Source organism: Cervus canadensis, chromosome 2 (assembly GCF_019320065.1).
Source record: "Cervus canadensis isolate Bull #8, Minnesota chromosome 2, ASM1932006v1, whole genome shotgun sequence".
Taxonomy (NCBI): Eukaryota; Metazoa; Chordata; class Mammalia; order Artiodactyla; family Cervidae; genus Cervus; species Cervus canadensis.
Window position 1 is genome coordinate 76,585,844 of NC_057387.1, and position 26,417 is coordinate 76,612,260.

Sequence of the window (26,417 nt, forward strand, 5' to 3'; positions counted from 1 at the left end):
TGAAGCCAACTTATAACATGCTTATCTCAGTGGATAGAAAGCCTTTTCTTGGCTTCATTGTCGAGATACTTGCTGCTGCTGCTGCTGCTAAGTTGCTTCAGTCGTATCCGACTCTGTGCGACCCCATAGACTGCAGCCCACCAGGCTCTGCCGTCCCTGGGATTCTCCAGGCAAGAACACCGGAATGGGTTGCCATTTCCTTCTCCAATGCATGAAAGTGAAAAGTGAAAGTGAAGTCACTCAGTCGTGTCTGACTCTTCGCGACCCCATGGACTGCAGCCTACCAGGCTCCTCTATCCCTGGGATTTTCCAGGCAAGAGTACTGGAGTGGTTCCCATTGCCTTCTCCGCAAGATACTTGAGTAGTGGGCAAACAGCCTGCCTTTATGATGCAGGCCTAAAGCTCAAAGTACTAATACAGAGATACAAGTTTTTCCTTTCTGCTTTTTTATAATTAGCAAAAACAACACTCACATGGACCACTTGGATGAGGTGCAAATGTTGGCTGCTAGTAGGAAATGCGTTACTATTAAGACTTGCTAGAAACAACAACACAAAGTAATGTTTCCCATGTGGGTTCCACACCAGAGGAATAAGGATATTTGCCTCAACCACAACAATTTTATTATATCCTTCTCTGAGCTGTTCTGTGTGTTCCTCTGCCAAGTTGCATCTGATATCATTCTCTAACTCACAGTTGGATTGAGAAAGGTCCTCTCATTGTCTATCTGATGACAGGGAGGATTGCAAACACAAGAACCAGGGTTATGTGTGCTTTGTATTGGCTGTTTGCTTCCACAGGACTCTCGCTCACACCTCTGCTGAAGGGTGGTGCCTGACATGGGTGTCAGTGGATCTGACAGTGACACTTCTTGATGACTTTGTAGAAAAGCCAGCCTGCTCTTTGCAGCATATAAAAGGACTAAAGGCTGCTTAAGTAATAACCAGTGAGAATGCCCATGAGCAGCTATTTCAACATGATCCCTACCTGCCCAGAATCTTCTAATATTATAAATAAAGCTGTAGATCTTGGTGAACTTCCAATTTTACCAAACCACATGTTATTTCATGGAACCAGATTTTCAAAGTGTTTAGCCAATTGAAGGTTCTTGATATTAGCAGCAATTAATTCCTTTGCATCACTGCCACAAGTATTTCCTATTGCACCAAGGGATATATTAGGGATAAATTGGTCCCTGCTTTTAAGTTGCTTGCTAGGTTTTAGAATATGCATATGTTTATGCATTCTACTAGTGCAGATGATCTGAGCTTTTTTTTTTTTTAAATAGGAGCGGCAGTTTCAGATGGAAGACAGAGTTGGGAGGGCAAATAGGAGGATTTGAAGAAATCTTGGCTGTTAACTCCTCGCCAGCATTTCCTGATACTATCCAAACTCGTGATACTAAAAATGTGTGTTAAAATGGGCTTGTTTCCATTTTTAGTGGAATGCTCATTTCTCACGATGAGGTCTTCCTGGCTTTTAGAATGAGGACTTAGACTCAGCCTATTCCCTTCTATTTAAATGAAGTTTTGACTGTTTGAGTCAAAAGGCCAGGCTCAAACTTCTTCTGCGTCACTGAAACAAGCGTTTACTCACATATGGATGGCAGAGCGAAAGCTCCAGCTGGAGTAGGGAGAGATGCACATTTTGGCGGAGCTTGCACGTCTTTTCCTGCCCTGCCCCAAAGGCCTCACCAGCCCCTCTCCTGGTTGTAGCCTCTTCCCTCCAGCTGGGCCTGCCAGCAGCTGCCCCTCCGCCCCCGGATCTGCTGGGGGAAAACCGGTACCAGCCCCTTGATGCGTACCATCACACGCACACAAACACACAGGGGGAGCACATCGCGTGCGAACTAAAGGAACGAGGAAATGGATTACTCTGGGTTGTTGCCAAAACAACACGAAAAAACTGCAGCCATAATTTTCAAGCCTTAAATATTAGTATGTGATGGTGGTGGGAGATACAGAAAATTTCATTTTTCTATAACTGGTGTGAATATACAAATGTAAAAATGAACAGTGTGCTGTTAAAATATGCATAGAGTACAATTTATATGTAAACAATGGATACATAGTACGTTATAACAAAATATGTGAGTATACAGGACAAGTGTGTGGGGGGGTGGGGTGGGGGGTGGGGAGTAGTGAGCGAGTGCGGGATTATCTCAGCTTATCTCAACACCAGGCATACATTGGCTAACGTACAATATGTACCCCTGAAGTCAGCTGGTCTATATTTAGCACAGGAATTACAGCTTTCGTGCATGCATACACACATATTTTAACTTCCAAATATATATAAGAATTCAGAGCATATGTTGCATATATATTTTTATGAAAATATAAACAAGATAGTTAAATATTTCAAATTCCAAATTGCCATTTCTTAAACAGTGAGGTAATAGTTATCAGGCTGCTTTGTTTCTCCTGGCCTACCTTGTTTTGTTTTCTGCCCCCTTCTCTGAAGTTGGCTGAGCATGTCCTCAAATATCCCTGATTACTGTTAAAGCTTCACACTGGGAGAGAACCTGGGAGTTCTGGGGCAGCTAAAGGTTTGTTACTTTCTCCATGGAAACGGCACTAACAAAAACCGTACCAACCACGATTCTACACTAAGAATTCCAAACAGCTATCGACTTTTACTCATGTGCAACACAAAGGAAGCTCACTATGTTATATTTAAACCCTACGGACTAGCCAAACAGCTGTACTTTTTTCACTCACTCAATTTGCTAAAAGTTATTCTTTGTGTGTGTGTTAGTTGCTCAGTCATAGTATCTCTGACTCTTTGTAGCCCCATGGACTCTAGCCCACCAGGCTCCTCTGTCCGTGGGATTCTCCAGGCAAGAATACTGGAGTGGGTAGCCATCTCCCTCTCCAAGAATCTTCCCTGACCCAGGGATTCTTTACCAGCCAAGCCTGTTTTAGGGGATACTATTTACCACCCTCTTCAAGCCCAACAAAGCAAAACAAAGAAGTCAATAGCCCCATAGAAGCTCCACAATAACAAAAATTAGAACCAACTGATAATAAAGGAATAACGATGAAGTGTGAAAAAGACAAAGGAGTCTGCTCTTTAAATAAATCAAGGACTTCATTTATTTTTATATCATGTTTATGTTCCTGCAGGATAATCCGTTAGTGATGGAATGCACTTCCTCATAAGACACAAGTTATATCCTTGTGATTATTAGAGCTAAAAGGCAGAAGGCACCTGTCCCATTGTTTGGCCCAGGTCAACTGATTATTTAAACTCCATCTTTTCTTCATTTAGTGGCTGAGTTTTCATCAGAGTACTTACAATGTTAAGACATATTATTTATCTTACTTTGGTTAATGTGTAATACTCTCAGCAGAGAATAAACCACTTTCCTCTTAAAAACTGAAAACATATAAAAGGATTGGCAATGAAAGAAGTATGAAAAGCAACATAGCACACTGATTAAGAACATGGATTTTAAAGTTAAAATCTTTGTCCTATCATCTAATTCAAGAATGGTTTGGGGTAGAAGTCCCCAAACTTTGGGACTGATTTAATAATAATAGAAATAAAGTGCACAATAAATGCATTTGAATTATCCTGAGGCCAATTCCCCTCCACACCCAATTCCTGGAAAAACTGTCTTTAATAGAACTGATCCCTGGTGCCAAAAAGGTTGGGGACCATTGATTTGGGGCATCATAACTTAATAGCTTTGAGTCTCAATTCCTTTAGCTCTAAAAGAGGGAGAGGAACAGAGTTTGTATCATAGGGTTATGGTAAAATTTTAATAAGATAACTCAAGCAGCATTTATTAAATGAACGCCAAATAAATCACTTTTTCCAAAATGCAACACAACCTAGGTACACCTAGTTCTTGTACCCATGCCATAATTACAATTCTAGAAAAGCATACATAATTTGAACATAACCCAAAATATTGTCACACTACATGGGATCCACTCCATTGAGACTACCTTCTATCTCTCACAAATGCCTCCTTTGGGCCATCACCTGCAAGAGATTAGCCAGATATACCAAGTATATGAACACATGTCTCCTGTAATTTAACTATGTCTTTGGGATAAGCTTTTTGTTTCTCTTCCTATAATGCCAAGTGTATAGTTAGTCCTCAACAAATGTTTGCTGAATCCATCAACCATCTACCACTTATCAGTGGTATGCTCAGAATCTCCCCCTTGAAGAGCTTGTGATCTATAGTTTTTCCATTCATTCCCAATATCTTGAACATATTACAGCATGAGTTATTCTGACAAGGTCCCAACACTCAGGAGTTTGGGCTCCCTAAATTTTTATTTTTAGATGAGGTAAAATAATCACAAATTTTCTTTCTGCTGCAAAAACACTTACAGTATTTAATATTTTCTTACTTCTTCCAAAGTTTGATGAGTATTCTCTAATCACAACATTTTTGCATTTCTTTGAAAACAAATCCAACCTTGAATGGTTTTTTTCCTGGAAAGCAGCATGATGTAGCATAATGATTTATAAATCTTTTATAAAGTGATAGGCCATTAAAAAACACACAAAATCTCATATTAAATTTCAATATATCAAACAAGGTAAATTGCTGTAGGAACGACTGGAGAAGAAAAGGACAGAACCTGGTCTTTACATTCTGTCACAGCCTCTGCAGTACCTCCCCCATACCTTTGGAAATAAAACTTTAAAAATATATAGTAGAACACTGAATCTCAATCCCTTGAAACCCAAATTGGGTTCTCTTAGCCTTTCAGTTGGATGCCCCTGCACAAGATATTTCTTTGGTATAATTTTCCTCGTCAGTGAAACTTGTAGAGCTTTTTATGAGGATTATAAATTTGTGTAGCAAATACCACTTATTATAGTAAGATCCTTTTTCATGGTATTGAGGGTACATCAAGGACTGAAATGGACAAAAATCCCTGTCCTCACAGAGCTTACATTCTATTAAAAAAGATACACAATTTAAAAAAGGCATAGATAAGTCCTAGGGGATAAACTATAAGGAGATAAATAAAGCGAGAAAGAGGTAAGAAGTAAAGGTGGGGATACTCAATAACATTTATAATGGGTGGTCAAGGAGGGTCTCAATGAGAGGTAACACTGAGCCAAAACAGAAACAATGTAAGGGAACAGGCCATGTGGCTTGATGAGAAAAATTTAAGGACAGAGATGTTCAATTGCTCAGCTGAGTCTGACTCTGCGACTCCACGGACTGCAGCATGCTAGGCTTACCTGTACTTCACCATCTCCCAGGGCTTGTTCAAACTCATGTCCACTGAGTCAGTGATAACATCCAACCAACTTGTCCTCTGTCATCCCCTTGACTCATAATATATATTCAATAAATGATGATGATTACCACAGCCAAGATAATATAAACAAAGAAAAAAAACTCGGGATTAAAAATTTTGTCTCAGCTACTTTACTAGTTCTCTGAGGTCTTAAACCATTTACAATGACCTCTAAGATGCTTACTCCTTGGAAGGAAAGATATGACAAAGCTAGATAGCATGTTAAAAAGCAGAGACATTACTGACAAAGATCCATATAGTCAAAGCTATGGTTTTTCCAGTAATCATGTATGCATGTTGGAGAAGGAAATGGCAACCCACTCCAGTATTCTTGCCTGGGGAATCCTGTGGATGGAGGAGCCTGGTGGGCTGCTATCCACAGGGTCGCACAGAGTCGGACATGACTGAAGTGACTTAGTGTGCATGCATGAATTGAAGAAGGAAATGGCAACCCACTCAGTATTCTTGCCTGGAGAATCCCAGGGACAGAGGAGCCTGGTGGGCTGCCGACTATGGGGTCGCACAGAGTCGGACACGACTTAGCAGCAGCAGGAGCTTGTATGGATATGAGAGTTAGACCATAACGAAAGCGGAGCACCAAACAATTGATGTTTTTGAACTGTGGTGTTGGAGAAGACTCTCGTGAGTCCCTTGGACTGCAAGGAGATTAAACAAGTCAATCCTAAAGGAAATCAATCCTGAATATTCATTGGAAAGACAGATGCTGAAGCTGAAGCTCCAATACTTTGGCCACCTGATGCGAAGAACTGACTCATTGGAAAAGACCCTGATGCTGGGAAAGATTGAAGGCAGGAGGAGAAGAGAATGACAGAGGATGAGATGGTTGGATGGCATCACTGACTCAATGGACATGAGTTTGAACAAGCTTTGGGAGTTGGTAATGGACAGGGAAGCCTGGTGTGCTGCAGTCCATGGTGTTGCAAAGAGTTGGACATGACTGAGCAATTGAACTGACTATGAGATACAGTTTTCTCATGGAAAATGGGGTAACAATACCTGCACTTTGTACAATGTCATTAAAAGGATAAAAATGAGAAAATATGCAAGGAAATATTAAGGAAATAAAGAACCATATAAACTGTCAATTACTGAATCCCCTCCCATACTATTCCATCTTATTAACAAGGCATTCAATGATTTGATAGGTAGTCCAGGAAGATGATTTTTAATATAAAAGATAACTTCTCTTTTGGAGAGTCAGACCAAGAACAGTAAGAACTGAAGGAGATCGAGACTGATTTCCCATGAAGGAAACCTAACCACTAACCAGCTTAAACTTGCTGGGACTCTGGTTTCAGAGAATAGCCATCTATTTGCTCTGGTCCTTGGTTGACTCACTATAAATTCCCCATCTGGGTGGCTTCAATACACCTTAACCTTTCTTTTGCCCTCCAATAGATTTAATGCCTTTGGTTCACTCATTCAACAAATATTTAATAAATATTATACTTAAAATAAACACAGAGCCAAGAATAGATTTGGGTGAGGGGGTGAACTAAACCAGGAGTCAGCTTAAACAAATCCCCTGTGGAAAGATGAGGGGAAAGGTTGGGGGCAAAGAAAGAAAGGAATCCATTCCACTTCCAGGATTCCTCTCGTCTGAACAAGTCTGAACCTTGAACATATTTCAGTAGGTAATTACAAACAAAATGAGAGCCTTCAGGGTACCACTACACTACATTACACTTGGCAAGGCAACCCCAAAACAAGCCTAAATTCTGGAGATATGAATACTGCGGTACAAGAGTAACTCCAGTCATTTTGTCCCTCAGCAAATGTTTACTAAATGCCTACCTATTACTAGGCACAGAGAGCCAGAATTCAAAAGACAAGACTCCCAAGTGCTCAGCTTTTCCACACTCCCTCTTCTTGTCTACCCACTGGCCCTTTTCCGCCTGTGGTCCAGTGTACAGTTCAACAACATAATCAAACTTTTCTAGAGTGGCCAGTTTCTGGGAGTAGGAATATAGAACAAATACAAATGCAAAGCCAATGTAAATCCCATATCCAGTCTCACATTTCTCATCTAGTGTGGCTTTTATTTACAGCTCCCACTAATCCCTTCCACGGTCTTTCTGTGATCATCCCCTCTTAGAAATTCTCCTTCTAAAGTTTAATATATCTTTTCTTCTGGACCTTACCTAAAAGGATTAAAAAGTAGGCTAAGAATAGCAGTCTTCTCACTGGTGTACTCCTAAATTCATACTCTACCATCCTTTTATATTCTGAAAGCAGAACTCAAAATACTGAAAGCCTACTCTGAGTGAACCATACAATCTTTTAAACAATCTTACAAGACAGAGTATTTTCCCTATTTTATAGATAAATGAAAAAGTTAAATATAATGCCAAAAATCAAACAAAATAGTAAATGACAGAGTCCTGCCTGAAGCTCAAGTCTTTCAAATCAAAAGATGAAACTCTTGTTCTCTCTTCCAAACAACAATGGAACTGTCAAAAAAAGGAGAAAAGTTATCTATCCTTTTTGGTCATGTACCCATAATCTCCAAGGTCCTTTCCAGCTTTAAAATTCTAAACATCATGTTAGTTAGGACTGATTATTTACATTTTAGCACATAAACAAACTCATTATAACTGATTCTTTATTCACAATCTCTTTGAAGAGGTCTTTTATGCTTTTAGGCCACATGCAAATCATTCTGTTACTAAGTATATTTCTTTTCATATGAAAAAAGGATACAATTTTGTGCAAAATCTCTTTCCTGCTTTTCAGATGGATCCTAATCTATTGCTTTCAACTGATCTGAATTCTTCATTGCTGTGGCCTTGAGTTCATACTCAGATGAAAGAATAACTTAGAGTATTATTAACACCTGCTCAGTATTGATTTCTTATAAAACCAATATGCTTTTCCTTTAGTACGTCTCATTTGGTGGAATGAAACATTAAACTTCAAATCTTTCAGGCAGAATCAGTGTCAAATAACAAGTCATAAAAATAATTAATATTAATAAAAACTAGATTTGTACCACAAAGTGTTTTAAATGCTCAAGTGTTTGAAATATATTTGGGGGCAGAAAAATTCTTAGATTCTACACTATACATTGTATGGGGTAAGCTACTTATAAAGATAAACACTTGAGCTGAAATTTGAGCTGCAATCAAAGAGACAAATTAGCAGTTTATATCCAAGTTAATTACCAGATAAAACAAAAAAAATCAACACTCCTCATTGGAATATAACAGAATCCAGATTTTTTTTCCCACAATCTCCAGGGCAGAACCCAATTTTTTGATATATAAAGGAAAAGCAAAGTGTGACCAATTCTCAAGAAAAGAAGACAATCACAGAGATTAACTTCAGACATCTGAAGATGAATGAGCAGGCAGGATTCTAAAATGGTTTCCCTGGTAGCTCAGCTGGTAAAAAATTCACCTGCAATGCATGTGACTCCAGTTTGATTCCTGGGCTGGGAAGATCCCTTGGAGAAAGGATAGGCTACCCACTCCAGTATTCTTTGGCTTTCCTTGTGGCTCAGCTGGTAAAGAATCTACCTGCAATGCGGGAGACCTGGGTTCCATCCCTGGAAGAGGGCGTGGCAACCCACTCCAGTATTTTGCCTGGAGAATCCCCATGGACAGAGGAGCCTGGTGGACTACAGTCCATGGGGTCACAAAGAGTCTGACATGACTCAGTGACTGAGCACAGCATTATAACTATGCTCAAGAATTCAAAGGAAAATTGTGCTTGCAATGAATGGAAAGAGAAAAGTCTCAGTAGAGGAAAACAGTCTATTACAAAGAAGCAAATGGAAATCCTAGAGCTGAAAAACGTACCTGAAAATTTTTTGGAGTTTGAAGATGGCTGAGTAGAAGGACCTGCATCTCCTCCAGGAAGAGCACCAAAATCACAATTAGCTGTTGAACAACCTTTCACAGGAGGATACTGGAATCCACCAAAAAACAGTACCCCATATCCAAATACAAAGGAAGGAAAGTGAAAGTCGCTCAGTCGAGTCTGACACTTTGCAACCTCATGGACTATATAGTCCATGGAATTCTCCACGCCAGAATACTGGAGTGGGTAGCCTTTCCCTTCTCCAGGGGTCTTCCCAACCCAGGGATCAAACCCAGGTCTCCCGCATTACAGGTGGATTCTTTCCAGCTGAGCCACAAGGGAAGCCCAAGAATACTGGAGTGGGTAGCCTATCCTTTCTCCAGAAGATCTTCCCGACCCAGGAATCAAACTGGGGCCTTCTGCATTGCAGGTGGATTCTTTACCAACTGAATTATCAGGGAAGCACAAAGGAGAAGCTGCCAAGTGGGCAACCAACAAACTGGAGAACAATCATATTAAAGAAGTTCTCACACTGTTGTGAAGGTTCTGAGCCCCAGCTACCCAGCTTGGGGATCTAGCACAGGGGCTGGGAATCCCCAGAGATTCTGATTTTGAAGGCCAGCATGATTTGATTACAGGACTTCCACAGGACTGGGATAAACAGAAACTCCACTCTTGGAGGGCACAAACAAAATTTTGCTCATACCAAGACCCAGGGGAAAGGAGCAGTGACCCCACAGAGACTGAACCAGGCCTACCTGCTAGTGTTGGAGGGCCTTTTGTAGAGGCGTGGGTTTCGATATTTACTGGGAGGACCCCTTGGTGTAAGCTTTCTAGAAAGTTGCTATTAGCCCTACCATAGAGCCTACAGGCTCCACCAGAGAGATGGTTGGATAGCATCACCAACTTGATAGACAGGAGTTTGAACAAGTTACGGCAGTTAGTAATGGACAGGGAAGCCTGGCGTGTTGCAGTCCATTGGGTTGCAAAGAGTCGGACACAACTGAACGACTGAACTGAACTGAGAGCCTGTAGACTCCAGGATTGGGTTGCCTCAGGCCAAATAATTAACAGGGAGGGAGCACAGCCAACCAATCAGCAGACAGTTAAGAGTTTTACTGAGTGTGTGGCCCTGCCCACCAGAGCAAGACCCAGTTTTTCCCACCGCCAGTCCCTCCCATCAGGAAGCTTATACAAGCCTCTTAGGCCTCATGCACCTCGGACAGAAGAAGCAAGAAGAACCACAATCCTGCTGCCAAGCTAGAATGAAAACTATATCACAGCAAGTTAATCAAAATGAAAAGGCAAGAGGGTTATGACCTAGATAACCAAGTAAATGAAGTGGAAATAGTCAACCTTCCAGGAAAAGAATTCAGAATAAAGATAGTGAAGATGATCCAAGATCTCAGAAAAAGAATGGAGAAGATGCAAGAAATGTTTACCAAAGACCTAGAAGAATTAAAGGACAGACAGATGAACAATATACTAGAAGGAATCAGTGGCAGAATAAGTGAAGCAGAAGAACAGATAAGTGACCTGGAAGATAGAAGAGTGGAAAACAATGCTACAGGATGGAATACAGAAAAGAGAATGAAAAAAAGAAGAAGACAGCCTAAGAGACCTCTAGGACAACATTAAACACACCATCATTCACTTTATGGGGGTCCCAGAAGGAGAAGAGAGATAGAAAGGACCTGAGAAAATATTTGAAGAGATAATAGCTGAAAAGTTCCCTCACATAGTAAAGGAAACAGTCAACCACGTTCAGGAAGTACAGAATCCCAGGCAGGATAAAATCGAGGAAAACACACTGGGACACACAGTAATCAAACTGACAAAATTAGACACAAATGAAATTTTGAAAGTAACAAGGGAAAAATGGAAAAAATACATGGGAATTCCCATAAGGTTATCAGCTGATTTCTCAATAGAAACTCTGCAAGCCAGAAGGGAATGGCACAACATATTTAAAATGATTAAAAGGAAGAAGCTACAACCAAGAATCCTCTACCCAGGAAGATTCTCATTCAGATTTGACAGAGAAACCAAAAGCTTTACAGATAAGCAAAAGTTAAGCGAATTCAGTATCACCAAATCAGCTTTACAACAAATGCAAAAGGAACTTCTCTAGGCAGGAAACACAAGACAAGGAAAAGACCTACAAAAAATAAACCCAAAACAATTAAGAAAATGGTAATAGGATCATACATATTGATAATTACCTTAAATGTCAATGGATTAAATACACCAACCAAAAGACAAAGACTGGCTGGGGGGGACGAGAACATGTACATTTATGTGTTTTCACTTACTACATCACTCTACTTAACCTCCCCACCAAATTGTATGTAATTATTTATTGTTAGGATAATCATGTTTCCATTATGACTTGCAATTGTAATTATCTTTTATTTTTTACTTTTTCTGGCTACTGACTGTGAAAACTGATACACATCTTTCACTATTATGACTATGTAATATTTGTTTAATACCATTTTATCATTGGTCAGAAAATAACAGAATTCTATATCACTAAAATTACCATTTAATAGAAAAACCTGTAATCACTTTTTAAAATCCAAATGCACACACACACACAAAACAAGTTTTTTTAAAAATACAAATACCCAGGTATTATTTCTTTTTCCTCCAAAGCTCAGGATGTGATTCTAATGAGCAGCCATGTTTCAAAAGAACAGGGCTATATGATGATCTTTTACTTTTATCTAGTTGCTTTACTTTTTCTATTTCATATTCAGTGCTCCCATTTCACTTATTTTATGCTTTCCAATCTCCACATCTCTTCTTTGTTGTTTCTCTTTCTCAAGCCTTTGTCAAATGTAGTAGAAAAATCTTTGTATAAATATATATATATAGTATGTAAATTTTGCCTAGCTAAAAAATTTATGACATTTTGATTCTATTTGTTTAACTAAGTATGAATAGAAAAATAGATTTGTAACGTATATTCACTTAAAACTTTGACATAGTTTGATTTATTCTGGCATATAGTATTCTCGCTGACAATCTAGAAAGCTTATTGTCTTACTGATTTAAAAAAAGTTTTTTTGAATAGGCTTGAAACTTCTAATCCAATCCTGAGAATATAAAGAAGTACTATGTTGTAAGAAACAAAACAAATGAAGCAAACAAACCAGGAAAGTAACAATGTGATACAGTATTATTAACTAAAGTACAAATTTTATTCAAATTTCACAAGTGTTTATGTTAGTATCCATTATTTGTTTTCATACCTTACTCAAGATTTCACATTGTATTTAGCTGCACTGAGTAGCATCAGCTGTACACAACACATTTTGATAAATTCTCTTCATTTTTATTCTGTTAACAAATACTTTCCCGTTTTCCTTATCATGGCTTCTTAGATACACCCACAATTTAAAAATGGGCACTTAATTTCCAAAAATGTGAGGTTTTTAAAGTATTTTTGATATTAATTTCTCATTTTGATATTAATTTCTCATTTAATTGCTTTCTTCTCTGTAGCCACCCTCAGTGTTTTTCAGTCTTCTAACTTCATTGAAGCTTTCAATAGCTAAGTCAAAGATCTCTCTTGGTAAATGTCACAATGCACTTGAAAATATGTAGGTTATTTAAAAATGTCTTTTGACATTGATCTCTAACATAATTCCACAGTGATAAGAGAATAGATTCTGTATAATCTCAAAGCCTTTAGACCATGAAATTTTTGCACCTTGTTTTATGTCCTTGGATATATTCCAGTGTCTCTTGGCTTACAGTCTAGGAGAACTTGAATAAAATGTATATCCTACTATTGTGTGAAAATTGTATAAATCTTAATTATGTTGAATTGGTTCATAGTGCTTTTCAGGTATACTGTATCCTTCTACTCATTTTATTAATTTTTGAGAATCTGATATTGAAACTCCAGCCAAAAATCTTAATTAGTCTACTAAGAAAAACTGAAATACATAGTGGAACTAAATGTAACCTTGCTTTGTAATTTCCAAGTCTCCTGTAAATGTGTTATCATGCCTTCATAATTTAAAAAAGAAAAATACAAAAAAAATTTAAATATATCTGAAAAATTTTAAACATATTTGGAGAGGTCAACAGTAGAATGGAGATAATACAAATGAATTCAAAAATCAATTAAAAAATTATCTACTCTGAAGGTCAGAGAGGGAAAAATTAAAATAGTAATAGAAGGAGGTATCATCTCAGGAACTTATAGTGAAATATTAAAAGATTTGGTGTATGTATAATTGGAGACCCAGAAGGAGAGCATATAATGAAGATAAACTATTTGAAGATATAATGGTCAAAAGAGTTCCCAAGTTTGATGGAAGATATACATTTACAGATTCAGACTGCTCAACAAACACCAAGCAGGATTAATATAAAGATGGCTATATCTAGGCAGCCATAGTCAAATTACTGAAAACTAAAGATATAGAGAAAAGTCTTAAAAGTAGCCATGGGGTGGAAGTCGGGGGATGACAATGCATACAGAGTGATAACAGCTTGCACTGAGTCCTCACCAGAAACTAAGGAGTCCAGTACGCATGGGACAATAGTAAAGTGCAAAAAGATTAAAAAACAAAAACAAAAACAGTCAATCTGGAATTCAATCTCAAGCAAAAACATCTTTTAAGAGAAAAGACAAAATAGAGACATTTTCTGAGTACAAAATATCATGAAACATAAATACTAATACAATTTGTAACCAGGAATACTGCACTATAAGTCTTTATGCTTAATATCAGTTGGTATGTTTAGGAAAAAATGAATAGCACTGGAAATGATAAATATGCGATTTGTCTTTCCTTTATTTACTAAATTCATATGACAATTTAAAGCCAAAGCAATAACACTTCCTTGTGTAGTTTGCAATACTTGTGGATATAAGAATATGATGACTCTAGTATAAAGTAGAAAAATGAACCTATAAGTTTGTGAGGGTTTTAGGTTATACATGAGGGATAGATTATTAACTCTAAAAAGGCTGTAATAAATTTCTATTCCATATATTTAAAATATGAAAAGCAATATAGCTAAAAATAAAGTAAAATTCAAAAAATATTCAAAAGTCCAAAATAAGGTAGAGAACTGAAAAAAAGGGGGGGGGGGGACAGAAAATAATAAAATAGTTGACCTAAATCCAACAATCAAAATAATATTAACTAAGTACTCCCCATTAAAAGAAATTGTCAGAATAGCAGAACTAAAGAAAGAAAGAAAGAAAATCTCAACTATATTCTGTCTATAATATACACACTTTTAGCAACAGAGACACAAAGTAAATACCAGTACAAATACACATCATGCAAAAATAGGAATCATATAAAAGCTGGAGTATCTATGTTAATATTAGGTAAAATACACTTTAAGGAAAGAGCATTATCAGATCAAAAGTGACATTTCAAAATGTCACAATTTATATAAACAGTCATCAAGACCTAACAGTCTTAAATGTCTACATGCCTAATGATCAAGCTTCAGCATATATAAGGTAAAAATACACAGAATTAAAGGAAAAAATACAATATTCCACCACTGTAGTTGAAAATATTACCATTCCTCCCGGCAAATGATAAAACTGTTTAATCACTAAGTTGTGTCTGACTCTTTTGGAACTCCATGGATTGTCGCCCGCCAGGCTCCTCTGTCCATGGGATTTCCCAGGCAAGAATACTGGAGTGGGTTGCCATTTCCTTCTCTAGGGGCTCTTCCAGACCCTCCTGCATCTCCCTTCCTGACCCAGCTCAAACCCATGTAATGATAAAATTATACAAATAAAAAAATCAGCCATATAAAAAAAAATCAGCCATAAAATAAATGATCTATCAACCAGCTTGAAAGTGAAAGTGAAAGTTAGTTGCTCAGTCATGTCCGACTCTTTGTGATCCCATGGACTGAAGCCTGCCTGGCTCCTCTGTCCATGGAATTCTCCAGGCAAGAATACTGGAGTGGGTTGCCATTTCCTTCTCTAGGGGCTCTTCCAGACCCAGGGATTAATCCTGCATCTCCTGTGTCTTCCTGACCCAGCGTTCAAACCCATGTAATGATAAAATTATACAAATAAAAAAATCAGCCATATAAAAAAAAATCAGCCATAAAATAAATGATCTATCAACCAGCTTGAAAGTGAAAGTGAAAGTTAGTTGCTCAGTCATGTCCGACTCTTTGTGATCCCATGGACTGAAGCCTGCCTGGCTCCTCTGTCCATGGAATTCTCCAGGCAAGAATACTGGAGTGGGTTGCCATTTCCTTCTCTAGGGGCTCTTCCAGACCCAGGGATTAATCCTGCATCTCCTGTGTCTTCCTGACCCAGCGGTCAAACCCATGTAATGATAAAATTATACAAATAAAAAAATCAGCCATATAAAAAAAAATCAGCCATAAAATAAATGATCTATCAACCAGCTTGAAAGTGAAAGTGAAAGTTAGTTGCTCAGTCATGTCCGACTCTTTGTGATCCCATGGACTGAAGCCTGCTTGGCTCCTCTGTCCATGGAATTCTCCAGGCAAGAATACTGGAGTGGGTTGCAATTTCCTTCTTCAGAGGATCTTCCCTACCCAGGGATAGAACCCATGTCTCTGGCATCGCAGGCAAACTGGGCCACTAAGAAAGCCCCACAACCAGCTTAACCTAATGGATATATATAAAGAATACAACAACCAACAACTGGAGAATGTACATTCTTTTCAAATTTACATGGTATATTCACCCAAGATAGATCCTTTATACTAGGTCACAAAACCAAAGTTACAATAAATTAAGACCGAAATCATACAGAGTCTATTCCTTGACCACAATGAAATTAAATTAGAAATCAGTAACAATAAAATTGTTACTAAGAAGACCCCAAATGTTTTGAAAGTGGACAACATACCTCAGAGTAATCCATGGGTCAAAGAAGAAATCACAAGGGAAATCAGGAAATATTTTAAAACTGAATGACAGTAAAAATATATCATGTTCAATTTTGTGGGGGTGTCACTGAAGTAGCGCTTAGAGGAAAGTTTATAGCTTTAAATTCTATTTGACAAAAAGAAAAGTATAAAAAAGAAAAACTAAAGTTACAATTTAAGAAGAAGGAAAAAAGAAAAATTAATCAATAATATAAGGAAGGAAATAACAAAGAGTATAAATCCATGAAACAGAAAACAAAAAAAGCTCAATTGAACTTTTAAAAAATTATTACTAATTTGCTCTCTCATTCACTATCTCACTCTCTGCCATCTAGTTTAACCATTTTATTGATTTTTTCAAAAAATCCGTATTTTATTTTCTTGATCGTTTTCTATTGTTCTAGCCAACAGAAATTAAAAGGATAATAAAAATATTATAAATATCTTTATGCCAATAAGTATAACAACTTAGATGGAAGGGAGAAATTTATTGACAGAAGGAAAAAAAAATCAGCTCACCAAAACTGATGCAAAATGAGAGAAAATCTGAAGAAACAAACAAACAACAACAAAAAAAGTCCAACCCTAGAAAACCCCCAAACCTAGAGCTATTAATGAATCTGGATGATCAAAAACTAACTCCAGATCCAGATGGTGCTCTAGTGATTTCTACCTAACATCAAAGAAAGGAATAACACCAAACCTACACTCTGAAAAGCAACAGAGGTGGAATTTCCAAACTAGTTTTATAAATCCAGGACCCTAAAAATCAAAAAGTGATAAGTGATAAAAGAAAAACTAAAAGAAAATCAGGAGCTTGGGGAGCAGTGTGGGCTGCAGTATAAATACGGTGGTCAGGTCTTTTGGAAGGAGACACTTGAGAAAGGATTTGAAGGAAGCGAGGGTCAATGGGGATTGCATGTTGGAACAGAACCAGTGCAAAGGCCCTACGGCAGGAATGTGCCAAGAAAGAGCAAGGAGGCAAGTGGAGTAACCTGCAGGCCCAAGTAAGGAAAGTTTATGAAAGAAGAAGGAAAGGATTAACTGTTCATGGCTAATACAGTGAAGACCCAGGATTTAGCAAATTGGAGGTAACCAGTGACCTCTAAGAGAGTGGCGTTTTGGGACTGGTGGGGCCAGAGAAGGTTTTAGAGAGAAAGGGAGAGCTGGATATATGGAATAGAGACATCTCTTGTAATGGGCTGTGCCTCAGAGGGGAAGAAAGAAATGGGACAGTAGTTGAAGAGGGAGGTGGAATCAAAAGAAGGGGTTTTTGCATGTGTGTTTAAGATAGAACAGTATGCTTGTATGTTAATGGATATGATCCTGGGGTTCCCTGGTGGCTTAGTGGTAAATAATCTGCCTGCAATGCAAGAGACGTGGGTTCCATCCCTGGATCTGGAAGATCCCCTGGAGGAGGCCATGGCAACCCACTCCAGTGTTCTTGCCAGGAAAATCCCACAGACAGAGGAGCCTGGTGGGCTATGGTCCATGATGTCATTAAGAGTCGGGCATGGCTGAAGTGATTGAGCACACAGGTATGTGATCCTGAAGAGCTAACACCATAGAAGAGACAGGCAGACTGTTAGATGAACGCCCTTGGTCCAAAGTCAGGTACATCTCCTCTGTAAGTATGCAGTTTTCCTAACAATTTGCACATTTCAAAAGAATTCCGAGGCCTTCTAAAAATTAGCTGCAGCCAAAAATCAATAGTTTATGAAATACTGCAATAATTATGAAAATGTTTGCCAGATCATTAAAAAAATTGTTAACATAAATAATTACTTAAGCACTTGAGAAAAAGTTAGAGCAAACTCTTCAAACATATCCAAAGTAGTTTTTCGTAAAGTGATTCAATCAAGTGGCCCAAGAAGCTTTTCCTCCTTTTGTTTTTTTCTTCACTGCTCTGTGTCTTGTGGAGCACATTTTGCTATCTTACAGAGCACTTGATGGAAAATTTATTTTTCTTGATGCAGGTTCAGTTTGATATAATGCCCTTAGGTGTTCACACAACTTCATTTCTTAAAGTATTCAAAAATGAAGTCAATGGGAGGTGATCCACATGAGAATGTGTGCCTGGGATTTTTATTTTCCTGAGGCTGTTGCTATAGCTTTTTGGCAGTAAAACTACATAATGAACTAATTAAAAATTTAAAACACATTGTTAGGCAATTTAGAACCACACTCAGAAGATTAATTTAAAAGAAATAATGAGAAAAAGCAAAGAAAAGTCTATATACCAAAGAGAGTTTTGTAGTAAGAGTCAAGAACCACAAAATGGTTTTTATTAGTTTTAATTATTTTGCTCCCCTAACCAGAAAGATATTACCAGGTCGGCTTTACTGCCAAATTACATAGTATGCACAAGTTAGATCCAACTCTCAATAAGATTTGATAGTAAAGAGAGACAGAAAGAACCCATGGGGCTCCAGTTTTCATTACCCCAAAGGAGAAATGATGGATAGAAAATGCAAGTCAGTATTCCAGACACTATGAAACATAAGAAAACAGGCATAGCAAAGTGGTTCCTTTCCAACTAAAGACTGTGAGCTATAATTAAGCAGACATAGGTCAATAATCTACTTCAAATAACTAATCTGTTTTTGGCTCACTAAACCAATCTTAGAAACAGTTGAACTGTTACAATTAAGAGCTGTTATAATTGTTAAGAGCCTGAAACTGAAAGCATTAAGTCACTCAGTGGTGTCTGACTCTCTGTGACCCCCTGGACTGTAGCCCACCAGGCTCCTCTGTCCATGGAATTCTCCAGACAAGAATACTGGAGTGGGTAGCCATTCCTTTCTCCAGGGGATCTTCCCAACTCAGGTCTGCTGCACTGATGGAGACTGCAGATTCTTTACTATTTGAGTCACCAGGTTAGTGTCTTAAATAAAAGCGGAAACTACCTTAGGACCATGAAGTCCCCAAAGACTCAGCGGTCCTAAGATGGGAAGGAGAGCAGAAATCTGGGATATAAGCCAGAGCCAGAACCTGCTCTTATCCTGAGAATTATGCATAATCTGAAGACCTGGAACTTCCAGTTTAATGATCACACGGGGCATCGGGCACTTAAGAGACAAAACCTCAGGGCTTGGCCAAGTGGAGAATTGTGATAGGAGACAGTGCATAAAACTATAACCCAAAGAGCTCTATGCTCTCAGTACAATGAGGGAATACAGAGAGATGGCTAGAAAATTACTGATAGAAAGATTCTACAGATATCTGGTAATTTTAGAACATACTTTTAAATAAATAAATAGATCAAAGAAGAAGTGATAAAATAGGAATACACCTAAATAAAAATAATATATATCATAGGTGGTCACAATATACAATTATCATATATACTTTTCTGGAGGTCATTGTAGGAGGACACAGAAAAGAAATTATCTACATAGAAAACTCAAAGGAATCTACAGATAAATCATTAGAACTCATATGATAGCTTAAAAAAATTAGACATAAAATATATGCATGGAACTGAAAAGCAACAGTTAAAAAAAATACAATTTTTAAAGGTACACTGATAACCTAAACAAACAAAAAGTCTATAAATAAATCCCACATGCATGGATATTTGTCCTTTGTGAACAAAATTATAAAACTATGCTAAGAGACACTGTATTTACCAAGTCATATTAGTAAGATATTCTCTCCAAACTGCTCTATATGCTCTATATGGCAATGCCAATACTGTTTCTAAAACTCACATGTAAGAGCAAATGATCTAAACTTCTAAGAAACATGACGCTAGCCATCTAGATATGTGGTACTGGCACAATTATAGATAAATACACCAAAGGAAACCAAATCAAACTCACACATACATGGAAATTTGACTAATGAAAAATGACTGAAAACAAATAGAAAGAATAAAAGGGACAATTGCTCAACAGATAGTGTAAGAACACGTGGCAATACACATGGGGCAGTGGGAAAAAAATTGAATAGCCGCTTCACATCCAACATCAAAAGCAATTCCAGGTGGCAAAAAGTCTTAAAGGAGAAAGACAAAAATTTTAGAAGACAAGATAGGAGAACGTCTTTATGTCTTTGGGGTAGAATTTAACAATACCCCAATAACTGGAGACCAAAAAGAAAAAAAAATTGACTTAAGAAACTGACTATTAAAATTAAAGCTTCAATTCTTAATTGTAAGAATTGAATATCATAAGCCCATGTAAGATATCGTAAAGAAAGTAAAAAGAAAAGCCACACATTGGGAGAACATTTATATTTATGAAACATAAATCTTCAAGGAAATCTAATGTGGTAATCACTGGCCATATGTGGCTATTTACCTTAAATTTAAAATTTAATTACTCAGTAGTTATTGCTACATTTCAAGTGCTCAGCAGCCACAAGCGCTAGTGGCTGCCTGACTAGCACCAGTATGAAACATCTCCATCATCTCAGAAGTCTCTCTTGGATAGAGCTGATCTAGAACAAGAGTGGAATATTTAAACTTCTAAAATAAACAGACAACTCAATTTTAAAAATGGACAAAGGACATTAGTAGACATTCAACACAATAATAAACACACAAAAAATGAACCATAAACATGGTAAACAGTCATTTTAACTTCGTTAGTAATCAGAGTAAAACAAATTAACTCATTAGATAAAATCTCAACATTTCAAACTGGCAAAAGATTAAAACTCAATAACACCAAGTACTGAAGATGGTATAGAGCAGCACATTTCCAGTACACTGTCTGTAGAAAGGTAACCCATGGTAACCACTGAGGGAGCAGTTTTGCATTATCCAATCACATTGAACACTCTGGTACCCAGCAATTCTACTCTAGAGAAGGAATTCTCCACCCGAGCCAGTCTCTCCCTCGACCCAGGGTACTCGGAAAAGCATTTAATTGGCAGAAGTCAGGGATAATAATGTTCCTGCAACTCAAAGAATTGTTCCACTTAAATTTTGCACCAGGAGATATGACTAACAACAATAAAAATCAACACTAGACACAACCCAAACATCATCAAAAGAAAAACAGATACATAAGCTGCATTTAATGGAATGCTTATAATTGAAAATAAATGCTCCTTAGTTACACATATCAACAGAGGTGATTTTAAGGATTATAATAGTAAAGTAGCAAGATATGTGAACATAATATACTGGAGATGTATATAAAGAACAAAAACAATCAAATAATGAATTTAGGGATGTATATATATATTTCAGACACACACAAGCAAAGGTATGGTTAACAAAAAATCAGGACAGAATTATCCCTGGGTGAGAAGGTTACACGGGTGCTTTCTAAAGTACCGGGAATGCTTTATTTCTTTAGATGGGTTGTAGGTTGAGATGTTCATTTTAATCCAGTATTTTTGTATTCTACTCATACATGTTTTATATACTCTACATGTTTGATATATTTCACAATTTTTAAAAAGTCAGCTCAGTTACTTAACAACTAGGCTCCCTGACCTTCGTGAACTTGGTTAGTTATAGCTAAATTCCATCTCTAGTTATTCTATAGTTTCAAGGAGATAATATATATGAAAGTGTGAGCCACCATGATGGGGGACAGAACAGGAAACACAGAGGTAAGCATTTCCCTAAAGATTTCATCCTGAGTATTGTCCAGGATCACAGGGCCCTGAGTTCCTAGGCAGTTATTAATCAAGTCAAGTAAATGTCAGAAGTTCTCGGTTCTCTCAATTCAGAGTGAGGATCACTCTAGTCCAATTCAAGCCACGAGAGAATCATAATATTGAATGCAGAGCAGATACTCGCTTAAAGTGTCTGGAAACCTTGTCATGGAAGAAAAAATTATTCAGGACCTGGGTATCTTCAGTTTTAGGCTAAACGATAATGACATGATAATTATCTCCAAATATTGGATGTGAAAGTGGCATAAGATCTATTTTGTCCAAGTTTCTTCTAGAGAGACTGGAGAAATTAAAGAAAAGTTAAAAAGTACATTCCTGGTCAATATTTAAGAAAGAAAATTTGACAATAAAAGGGAGGAGACAGAAATGACGAGGTGATGAGTCTCTTTCATCTATCTTCTTCAACTAAAGACAGTTTAGCAGTCTTCTGTTTTATAGGCTTCCCTGGTAGTAAAGAATCCGCCTGCAATGCAGGAGACTCGGGTTTGATCCCTGGGTTGGGAAGATCCCCTGGAGAAGGGAATGGCAACCCACTCCAATAATCTTGCCTGGAGAATCCCATGGACAGAGGAGCCTGCTGGGCTACCGTCCATGGTGTCACAGAGAGTCGGACACAGCTGGGTGACTACCACACACTGGTGGCTCTGCAGGTGAAGAATCTGCCTGTAACCCGGGAGACCTGGGTTCAGTCCCTGGGTCGGGAAGATCCCCTGTAGAAGGGAATGGCAACCCCCTCCAGTATTCTTGCCTGGAGAATTCCATGGCTACAGTCCGTGGGATCACAAAGAGCCAGACATGACTGAGCAACTAACACTTTCTGTTTTGTAAGAAAATAGAGTTTAAAATAAACCCAGTTAAAATAAAAATATAGATGGTATAACTTAGTGTCAAACTTATTTTGAAAACCAGTTCTCTTACTTAGTAGTTACGAGACTGTGGCTAACTTATTCTACCTTTTGGAGTTTTGTCTACCTCAGCTAAGATTACGATAGCATCTTTCCTTCAGGGTTATATGGAAAAACCCATGTGATAATATATGGAAATCACTATACTTCTATAGGTGCACTAAATAAGCTGCTAATAATTTTTGAAAATTATTATAGAAGATTTCCAAACTTGTTCACAGCTAGATTTTAAAAAGCAAGGACATCACTCCAAGAAAATGAAACAACTTTCATGTTTAAAAACAGCTAAAGAGGGACTTCATTGGGGATACAGTGGTTCAGACTCCACACTTCCAATGCCGGGGGCACAGGTTCCATCCCTGGTCCGGGAACTAAGATCCCAAGTGCCCTATGGCATCCCCCTCGGCCAAGAAAAAACATCCAAAAGAAGAACTTGTATCTGTTACTTAAAGAAAGGCAACAAAATTGATATCCTTGGATCAGTTTCTTTAAAACCTTATCAAATGGCTTTTAGTCTCCCAGTAAGTCTCCTTGAACATGCTTTGTGTAGAAACCTTCTCCTATAAAAACCCTTTTCATGACCCTAAAGCACTTTCCAGTTTGCCAGAATAAAAATAAGTCAGAATCATAAAGGTAAGATTTGATACAACAAACCACATTCCCTACAATTTCAGGTCATTAGTTTTTAAAATTATCTAAAGCTAAGAAAAGGGGTACATGCTTAATGTCTCATGTTGTCTAAATTTAACCTGCAGAAACCAATAAACGTCTTGAATGTCTATAAACAGGAGATGTTGAACTTCAAGATGAAACCACAGTAGTTTATTATAAATAAATAACTATCCTATAAATAACTTCTCTTTAATGACACTTGAAAACTTTGTCCTTCTGCATAGCACTTTTGAAGTTCTGATCAAGTCAACATGAATAAGATAAAGGCAGCAACTCAGGGAGTTTAAATTATTTTATATTTTCCTATAGTTATCTTTTTATTCTGTGGAAACACTCTGTTACACTCTGGTTTTTAGCTTGGTCCTGTTTTTTACTTAAGTTTCCAATCTAGATTCAAATTACTAGTTGGGAGTCACATGGTGTAATGAGGTTGGTAGATTAGCTGAAATTAAAACCCAGAATCCTCTTTACCACCTTTTTTTTCAAGCACGGATCAATTATTTATGACCAAGTTCACCAACACTATGTTTTAGCTTAGGAAGCAGTCCATTTGAAGCCAGCTATAAATAAAGTGAATAGAATATGGCCTTAGAACTTTTTGACCCCACAGAGCATTGAGAAGATGGGAGAAAAGCAGCAATGGAAGACAACAAGAAGAGGAAAGAAAAATAAAAGAACAAAGAAGCCAACATTCACTGAGCTGCTTCTATATCAGGCCATCCACCTAACGCATTTCACTTATTCTCAGTTAACTGGACATTACTTTGTTTAATTCTCACAACCCCATCAAGCAGATATATCTCCACCTATTTTAAGATTAAGAAACTGTAGCTCAAAAGGCTAAATTTCTTCCTGAGAGTCATGAAATAAGTAGAAAGACCAGATTTTGACCTGGGGTTTGTCTGATTCCAAAGCCTGAGCATTTTTCCCTATAGCAGATGAAATCATTTCTAGTATTTTAAAATATGAGTTTTGGAATTTCCAAAAAAATAACAAGGAACTAAATAGTATTTTCAATGGATAGCATGAATAGCAGAAAACCATCCTATAACCATTATTCCAATTGCTTATAAGAACCTAGGTGGGAGGTTGTCACCATTTGCTTAAGATGTGTATGAAATCATATATAAAGAGCAACGGACAACCTCACATGGAGATTGGAGAGAGTCATGAAGCCAAAAGCAATCCAAAGACAGAGAATGCCAAGTGTGCCGTCACTTCTTACCTGCTGCACTTCACTTTCTCCATTTGAAATTTTCTCAGTGTAAACAAAGGAGTTGAATATCCGCTGCAAGGAAAAGAAAATGAGCAAACATTAGATTTTCTAAATAAGGCAACCATTTTCTATATGAATGTATGTGTGTGAATAATCTGTTTACAGCACAAAGAGAATCAAGCAGAAAAAATTTAATTAAAATAGTTACTTTACACAGAGCAATCCAAATATCAGCCAGAGTCAATCACACTGATGGAAGCAATACCCAGGCACTTCTGTAGTGAAATAAACCAGATGTTACGCTATATTTTTCATTTTCAAAAATACATTTAATTATAGATTTCCGGAGCCCATGCCATTTTATCCGACTGGTATAATCTGACAAAGCTGTGTTTCTCATTTAAGCCCTGCATCTCCCTGAATGCAGTAATTGTTTACAGACACTACAATCTAATGTAATAAAGCTCTTTAAAAAGGATTTTTTCCATATTCTCTCATGTCCCTGTCCAACTGGTACCTACCCAATATTATCTATCACCTTCATTACCCAAGTACCCCTTTGAAAAAGCAGTATAATAGGGCTTGCCAAATATGTGTGGCCTTAAGAGAGGATCCAGTCCTTACATGCCAGGAAATATGACAACCATGCCAAGACACCAGCCCAAGCTGCAGCACACAAGCACACACATTCTTCCCCTGGTCTCTGCCTCGCTGACACCCACTCCTGCAGCCACTGCTGGTATTTACATCTTGCAGACTTACGACTCTACCGAACCCCACGTTTACTGACCAATCACAAGAGATCGAACTATAACCAACTAAAAAAGAAAAAAAATAGAGAAAGAACCCAAGAAATGTATCTGTTAGGGGCTGGGGGGAATGAAAAAGTACAGCAGCCTCATCATTTATCCTAAAACTTTAAAGATACCTCTGGAACTCTCCAGATGAGCAAGCAGTCAGATCTGGAGATGTCAGCCAAAATTTCCCTTTTTCCTTTCTATCCCACTGCCAAGGGTTTGTCAGCATCTGGGACAGCTTCCCAGACAGTCTCACATACCTGCATGGTTGTGGTGAGGAAGACAAGTGCTAAGTTCATCAAGTGCTGTGCAAAAGAAGGAAGATCAAGGCGCTGGGGCTAGGGGAGGAGTGGAATAGGGGCTGCCGCTGGGGAAGGGGAAGCAGTTTGGAAGGATTGAGACGGAATGGGATGGAATTACAGTCTGGAAAATTCTAAGGATGAATATCGTAATTTTCAATGCGCCATTCATTCATTCATATTTATTGTCTTTTTTTTCCCTAAGAACAACTCTGCTGATAGGAAAGCAGGTTACTCTGTTTAGGACTCATAAAACACCTCTGTGACAAGCACCGTTACTATCTCCTTATATAGATGAGGAAATGGACACATATTTTACAGGGTGCCTAATGCAATGTACATTGTACCTCATGTGCATATCTTAATAATTCCTGCAGATCCAAAGACAAAAAACTAAGACCCTGGGAAATTAAATAACCTTCCCAAAGTCACTCTTCATGGTTGGAATTTGAACCCAGCCCCCCTCCCCTCCGCCGCCCGCCAAAAAAAATGGTGCTACTCACCCTAGTGTCTTATGAGGACTTGTTACATGGTATCTTAGCACATATGAAAGGCACTCCTGTTAGGAGCTAACACCCAAATATAACGCAGATCAACAATCCCTTATGCGTAATTCCAAAATTCAAAAGTCCCTGAAAATCAAAAGGTGTGCATAACACATTTGCTAACAAAATATGACACGATCTGAACTTGTTGGCATTAAATCCTAACTTGTATTTATAGTCTTTATTAAACCACTTAGCGTGGGGATTTATTCTTTATGATGCAGATGTATTAATGCATCTGATTATAGGGTTCTGCATTAGATCTCACTCAGGGTGTTTGACATCATGGTACGTCAGGATCCTGAATTCTAAAACAGATCTTGTTTTGGAGAAGGGATTATGAATCTGCAGACTTCCAGCTCC

At 37.8% G+C, this 26,417-nt stretch overlaps 1 protein-coding gene across 1 annotated transcript in view; it reads right to left on the reverse strand.

The window, feature by feature from the left end:
• The window catches only part of CACHD1 (cache domain containing 1), a 231,833-nt gene that overhangs the window by 116,996 nt on the left and 88,420 nt on the right, over positions 1 to 26,417 (reverse strand). Inside the window, exon 2 of the mRNA XM_043461068.1 lies at positions 24,423 to 24,485. Coding sequence (XP_043317003.1) covers positions 24,423 to 24,485 — 63 coding nt within the window. The remainder of the gene's footprint in view (positions 1 to 24,422; positions 24,486 to 26,417) is intronic.